This window comes from Microtus ochrogaster, chromosome 1 (assembly GCF_000317375.1).
Source record: "Microtus ochrogaster isolate Prairie Vole_2 chromosome 1, MicOch1.0, whole genome shotgun sequence".
Lineage (NCBI taxonomy): Eukaryota > Metazoa > Chordata > Mammalia > Rodentia > Cricetidae > Microtus > Microtus ochrogaster.
Genome location: NC_022009.1, coordinates 104,279,962 through 104,287,352, shown reverse-complemented (window position 1 = coordinate 104,287,352; position 7,391 = coordinate 104,279,962). Strand labels below are relative to the sequence as shown.

Genomic DNA, 7,391 nt, shown 5'->3' with positions numbered 1-7,391 from the left:
TATTATAGGTCATCCTGGGACTATAAGGGTGCCACGATCCCCTCCCCACTAAATAATATCAAATAAAATAAAATATAAAAGAAGAGACAGGACCTGGAGAGATGGCTCAGCAGTGAAGATCTCAGACTTATTTTCTACAGGACTTGTTTCAATTTCCAGCACCCACATGGTGACTCAAAACCATTTTTTTAAAATATTTATTTATTTATTATGTATACAATATTCTGTCTGCATGTATTCCTGCAGGCCAGAAGAGGGCACCAGACCTAATTACAGATGGTTGTGAGCCACCATGTGGTTGCCAGGAATTGAACTCAGGACCTTTGGAAGAACAGGCAATGCCCTTAACCACTGAGCCATCTCTCCAGCCCTCAAAACCATTTTTAACTTATTCATGGAATTCAACCTCTTCTGCCTCTGAAGGTACCAGGCATGTAATGCATACAGGGCAAAACATCCATACACTTAAAACAAAAATAAATTAATCTAAAAAATTTAAAGATATACTATAAACTTTAATACTTTTCAAATATGAGTTCAGGAAGGATAATCTATACATTACAATGTTAAGCATTCTAGCAAAAGTCAAGAGGAGAAAAAAACAGAGGATAAGAATTTGTCTTTTAGTCAGGACAATCTCTGATTAAGGGTTAAAGAACTACCCTTAAGGGGCTGGAGAGATGGCTCAGTGGTTAAGAGCACTGACTGCTCTTCCAGAGGACCCGGTTTCAATTCCCAGCACCCACATGGCAGTTCACACCTGTCTGAAGATCCAGTTGCAGGGGATCTGACACCTTCACACCAATGCACATAAAATAAAGTTAAATAAACCATAAAATATTAAAAAAAAAGAACTACCCTTAAAAGCAGAGATATTTTATGTGAAGTATACTTTGGAAGGCCTTACCTGATCCATTTTTCCCCCTGAGCATCAAAGAATACCCTTCATTTCCTGGATACAGATTGACCACTAAACATGACAAAGTTTCTTGCATAACAAGCTTCTCTAACAAGTTCACATTTCGTCTTAATTTCTGCTTTAAAAAGAAACAAAGTTCATTAAACAGTATAACCTTGAAAAACAATTCACTTCCTATCAGTTTTCCTTCCTTACTGCAATCCCAAACACTTAAGAACTGTTACAATTCACAGGACAGTAATGTCAACTAAATATTTATCCACTAGCAGGCTTTATGCAAATTAACTCACAGCATAAACTGGCTACGCATGGATGTGTACCTGTAGTATCAACATTTAGAAGAGGTCAAGGCAAAAGACTTGAGTTCCAGGACAGCCTGGACCATGTTACATTGCAATACCACCTTTTAAACTAGTGATTCTCAACCTGCGAGTCACAACTTCTTGAGGGGGGGAGGATAGAGAGACTGACCCTTTTTGGGGGAGTTGTCACCTAAGACCATTGGAAAACACAGATATTTACATTACGTTTCCTAAGAGTAGCAAAATTATAGTATGAAGTAGCAATGAAAAAAATTTTAGGGGCTGGTGAGATGGGTCAGCAGTTAAGAGCATTGACTGCTCTTCCAGAGGTCATGAGTTAATTCCCAGAAACCACATGATGGCTCACAACCATCCACAGTGAGATTCTGGCCTGTAGGCACACATGTAGACAGAACACTGTATACTAAATAAATATAAATAAAGTTAAAAAAATTAAAAAAAAAAAGAAAAAAAATTAAAGTTAGGGATCACCACAACATGAGGGAATATCAGCCATCAGGAAGGCTGAGAACTATTCTAAACAAACAACAAAAAGATGCATGGCAGCTAATGTCTCTAGGCCCACCACGTGGCAGGCTAAGGCAAAAGAATCATCACCACACTTGAAGGCTAGTCAGAGCTACACAGTGAGGCTCCATGTCAAAGACAGAAACAAACAAAAGAAAGAAAAAATAAGGAGGGAAAAAAAAAATGAAACCTCTATAATCAAAACATTTAATACAGATATGAAGAGTTGGGAACCTCTTAAACTGCACAGAGATAAGGCCAAAATTGTTTAACAACTTATAATCTACTTAGACGTAAAGAAGTTCAGCAAGTCTAATTAGCTGAAATATTGAGCCTATAAAGAGCTAATTGGTAAAAGGAAGTCATTTAGACAGTTTTCTGTAAGTTCAATGCAACAGTACTAAAGAACCACCTGAATTGTTTTTTTAAATGCCAATTTCTAAATCCATACTAAAATGTTTTCTTAAAGCTGGGTGTGGTGGGACACACATTATCCCATCACTCTAGAGGCAGGGGCATCTCAGTGAGTTCCATGCCAGCATAATAAAACTTGCATCTCAAACTACATACAATAAAGCTTTTCCTTAATAAATTCCAACTTTGCTTAAAAATGTTAATTTCTATTTATTATAATTATAGATACTTTTATGCTGAATTAAACCAGTTATGAGTTTAGTCTTTGACCAAATTCATTTATTACTAACACACTTGAATCCTTCCTGTATGTGCAATCAAAATCTAAAAAAGTGGGTTACTGAAATAGTAGCTCAAGTCTGCAAAAACAAATCTCAGAGGAAAATAACGGAAGGCACATTGTGGCTTTGTTTATGATGTCCCATTACCCAGACCATCAATAACTCAGACAGATTAGCCAGGAAATGGAATTGGGTCATTCAAAAAACTGAGTGGAGTCTGACTGAAAAAGATATTCAACTATGAAGATATAAATCACTAGCTGCTTCAAACATAATGGTCTACACTTCCCCCTTCTACTACAACTCCAAAGCCCAGTAATAAAGAGAATTTAAATTTATTTACCTTAACCTCAGGTTCTTTTTCACATTCTTCAACATACAAGTCATACAGTTTTTGGAATATAGATTTTCTAGGAAAAAAAGTAATAAATATACAAGGTAAAAAATCATCATGAAATGATTTTGCTTGTTTTTCATTAATTTAAATACTTCAGTTCTGTAATGAAACCCCATAGATAAGACTTAAATTAATATAGTACATTACATTACCCCTGTATATATGACAAAATATTAATTTCAATGTTTCTACATCAATATGGCTGTTAATTCCTATATAATAATGCCAATTCAACATGGTAAAGGCATGAGTGTTACATTGTAGGGCTCAATCTAAGAATTCATAATACAGTCTGATCATCTCAGGACTATCAAAAATGCTTGAGATCTGCACTGTTTTGGATTTCTTTGGCTTTTGAAATAGAGGTTATAGGGCAGGCTCATATACATTTACAGAAAGACAAAAGACAATTTTATATACTACTTTTTACTGCGACAGCATTTTAATTATAATCTGTCACATAAACTAGATATGAAAAGGTCCATTTGTGATATTCCATCATGAGTCCTACGTTCCAAATTTTGGAATATCTCACATTTCCAGGTCAAGGATGCCCAACCTGTCTGAAGAACTGACAGTATGTGAAATGCCTGGAAAGAAAATAGTAAGTGGTATTTATCTCATTTCATGGATGCAAAGATGTTATCAATTAAATAGTCATACCTTCCACTAGATAGGTATTTCCTTCTAGGAGGTCTCTGCCGAGCACTTTCAACAATATACTGAAAGAGAGGAGCTGGTCAAACACTTTGTATTCAGCTTTTACATGAACAACTATAGGTGTGCTTACATCTACAACAGGTCAGGCTGAAAAGCCCACTTAAGTCTCCTAGGCTCTGTCATGTGTAAACTTACACCTTGTACACAGGTCATAATCAAAATTTAAATTCCACTATGACTCACCTAACATTTCAGTACAGTAAATTGCAATTTCACAGGAAAAATATATTCTAAATGTCTTATAGCTACATTTATTTTTAAATTGCACATCAGACTGCAACGGCCCATATTTTAGAGAAACTCATCAGGATAGAAAAACAACTTTAGAAATTCTATGGTCTTGTTTAAATAACTTTACTTTATAGCTTAACAAGAATTTCACAAGACTGATAATCCAGACATCATCCAGCTTCACATATGCACAGTAAAATTTTTAGCACACTTAGCCTAAAATACTATATTCTCTTGAAGATTACAAAAATTTCTTTCTCATGAAATTTCTGTCAGTTACAATCAGTCATGTCTCACCTCCGCACGATCCAAAGCTTGCTCCAGAGCTTGCTGCTATAAAAAACAAATAGCATATTTGGCAATATTACTTTCACAAAAAATGAATACGTACTTGACACTTTTCAGTAAGTGTTTGTTTCCCTCCCTGAAACAAGGACAATGCTTTATTTCTTTCCTCTATCCTCCAATGCATTACTGGGATTTTGTTTTGTTTTGCTTTTTATGACTGTTTTGGGTATTTGATCATTAAACAAATTAAAAAAAAATGCTAAAATGGCATCTACAGTCAGTATCTGGCAGCCTGACATGCCTGTATCACATATTCATATTCCCCTCAAATACTTACGTGTATCATTAATACACACACACAAAAGGTTAAGAATCCCACAGTGAAAATTCCCACTTTTCTCTAACAGTAGAGATATAAACAGGCAAGACCTTCAGAGCAGGAAGATGATGCACATCAAAACTCTATTCACTACGGAGGTTAGAGATGGGGCCACATCCTTAGTTCACTTTGTAGCCCAGCCTGGCCTTTGACTCACAGGGACCCTAAGACCTGAGTATCCCAAGTACTGAGATTACAGGTGTGACAAACTAAACCTGTCTACATTTATTAATTTTAAAGCATGCAAGTAAAGGAGTTTGGTGAAATAGTTCTGAGTGCCAGCCACACAATCATGAAGACCAGAGTTTAATCTAGTTCAATCTCCAGAATCCACAGAAGCAAGCTAGACTGGCTGGCACCCAGATGGGATCCCATCGATGGGAAGTAGACCTCAGGGACCAGCCTGACCTACTCAGCCAGTTCTAGACCTAAGAGACTATCTGAAAATAAAAGGTGGACAGAGCTGGAGGAGGAATATTAAAGTTATTCTCATTTTCTTTACATACATATATACTCACCTGTGCAGAATATGTACAAACGATGCAAGAGGAAACTTAAAACACAAGAACCCAACCCTCCTCCCAAATAATTTGCATTTATATCAACCTCCTTGCCAAAGATTTAGAAAAATGGAAAGGCAAAATCAACTTTTAATCCGTGTGATTCAGATGTGATAATCTTACCACTGATTGATAGGACACCAGCCATTTATTTTATAGACAATATTTTGACATGACTGCTAAGTTATTTGAGTGTTTCTGTATACTATTATCTTTATGGAGCTAAAGGAAGAGAATACCTGTAAAATACAAATTTTAGTATGCTATGTCACAGCTTACCATTGCAGCGTAAGATACAGATCCAAAAAGAAGATAAAACTTAGATGTGTTGTGGAAGTGGAGTGGAAATCATGTCTTTCTCATATACTGCAAAAACCAAAAATGTAAGACTCTTAGCCTAAGACCACAAAAAGAAAGACTGTCATTATCAGGAAAATTCCTCAAGGCACATATATTTCTAACACATTTTAAAAACAAACCACAAGAAAACATTCTACCCCCCGCCCCCCCCCCACACACACACTGAGAAAAGCAGCTCTCACTAAGAAGGGCTAACCGGTCTCAAAGTTCAAATCACTAACCCCACCACCAAATGTAGTACATTGAGAAAACACTGTCTTCTAAAATGGGGTTTCAAGCATCACTACAGGTCCCTTTTCCCTACACATTCTACAGCCTGCCCTCTGGCTTTGACAGCTATGTAGGTCACTTTACAAATCAGTTTTTAACCAAACCTGAAGCAAATCCAAAAGCAAAACAAAACAGAAACAAAAAAACCTCAGTCCTACCGTGTGGTCGTCGTCCCCCCCCCCCCCCCAATGCTCCAGGCTACATTTCCCAGAAGGCCTTTGAGCCTTTTCCTTAAGAAAAGGAGACCACTACTATTCTTCCCCCATCATTTGTACTTACTGCCACCTATCTATGCGACTCTGATAAATGCAAATTCCAGCAATGAAAAATCAAGATTTCATGTGCCAAACTCTTTTTCGGAGGGAAGGACCCCAAAGCTTAAGTCAGTACAGGCTAAAGGAATATTATCCGGCAGTATTAATTTTTAAGAGCCTAAATGTGGATTCCAGAAATAATCTTTTTAAGAAGGACATTAATCCTATCTTTGCATTGCTAGAGGAAGCATAAGTTGAACTTATATGAAATCCTTCTGACCATGAAGCTATACTATGGACTTACAAGTGCAATTCGGTAGCTCAAATTAGTTTCTTTTTTTTACTAAATTAGAAGGGAGGGGTATTTTAAAACTATTTTATTGCACAGAAGAACGAGCATACACTTCGTGTTATCTCTTACATTCTGCTTGTAAATATACTCTAGGAGACCCTGTATGAAAACTATTATCAACATTATCGACAGCTCTATTTTATAGAGAACTCGATGCAGGCAACTCTCCCAAGTACCACAGACCTACGCAGACACCCTGTCCATTCAATGTGTCACCTTAGGTTGTAGTTACTATTCCACCCTCCACCCCACTCACTCCCGCACCCACGGTTTCTTAAGCAAAGCGTTACGAATTGACTTGATGACAACACTCACGTACTTCCCCCTTAATGTTGATGTTAAGCTTACGCCAATCACTGTTCCCGTACTCGATATAACTTAAGTCTGCGCTCCTCTACGCTTTTGCACTTGGCGTCCTCACTAGGGACTCTGATGGCGATAAAAGATGGCTTCCAGGGTAGCCATCCATCAGCTACACTGATTTCTCCGGTGAACTTGGGTCTCAACTGCCTGTTTCTTGCTTTTTTTTTTTTTTTCTTTTTTGGTTTTTGTTTCTAACCCAGGCTTTACCCTCAGAACGCCAACTCCACAGAGAAGCAGCCGGCTTTTCTTCAATCCTCCCCAGAGACCCCGCCCCCGAAGAAGCGCTCGGCCAAGCCCGCCGAGAGTTTTCGGGAATACCTGTGGCGGAGCCCGAAGGAGCAGCAGCAGCTGCAGCGCAGGCCAACCGGGCCGAAGCAGCCGAGGGGCGTTCACGCAGGGCAGCCGCCGCCGGGCCCGCCCGAGCTGAGACTCTCCCAGACCCGGATCGACCTCCGCCCCGTCACCTCCGACCCCGGCAGCTCCGGGACACCTCACCCACACCCCGAGCCCGGCCGACCCGCCCACCTCCACCGCCCGCAGCGGCCTCCGGCCTCAGACCTGGCCTCAGGCCTGCCGTAACGCCTCCCCGAACCTCCAACCGCCACTTCCGGCGGCAGCGCTTCCGATTGGCGAGTTGAGCGTGGAAGGGGCGGGGCTTGAGGCTGTGCGAGACCCGACGCGACTCTCACGCACACCTCCACCAGCGGGTTCCGGCGGCCGTTCTTCTGATTGGGGGGCTGAGCGGGGCGGGCGGGGTTGGAGGCGGGGCGGTG

The 7,391-nt window shown here is 39.7% G+C and overlaps 1 protein-coding gene across 1 annotated transcript in view; it reads right to left on the bottom strand.

Annotated features, from left to right (window-relative positions):
• Supt20h (SPT20 homolog, SAGA complex component) overlaps positions 1–7,166 on the bottom strand; it is a 37,095-nt gene extending 29,929 nt beyond the window's left edge. Inside the window, exons 1-6 of the mRNA XM_026778892.1 lie at positions 6,937–7,166; positions 5,299–5,385; positions 4,090–4,125; positions 3,505–3,563; positions 2,788–2,854; positions 908–1,034 (exon numbers count right to left, since the gene is read on the bottom strand). Of these exons, the coding sequence (XP_026634693.1) occupies positions 908–1,034; positions 2,788–2,854; positions 3,505–3,563; positions 4,090–4,125; positions 5,299–5,301 (292 nt within the window). The 5' untranslated portion in view covers positions 5,302–5,385; positions 6,937–7,166. The remainder of the gene's footprint in view (positions 1–907; positions 1,035–2,787; positions 2,855–3,504; positions 3,564–4,089; positions 4,126–5,298; positions 5,386–6,936) is intronic.
• Between the last annotated feature and the right edge of the window lie 225 nt (positions 7,167–7,391).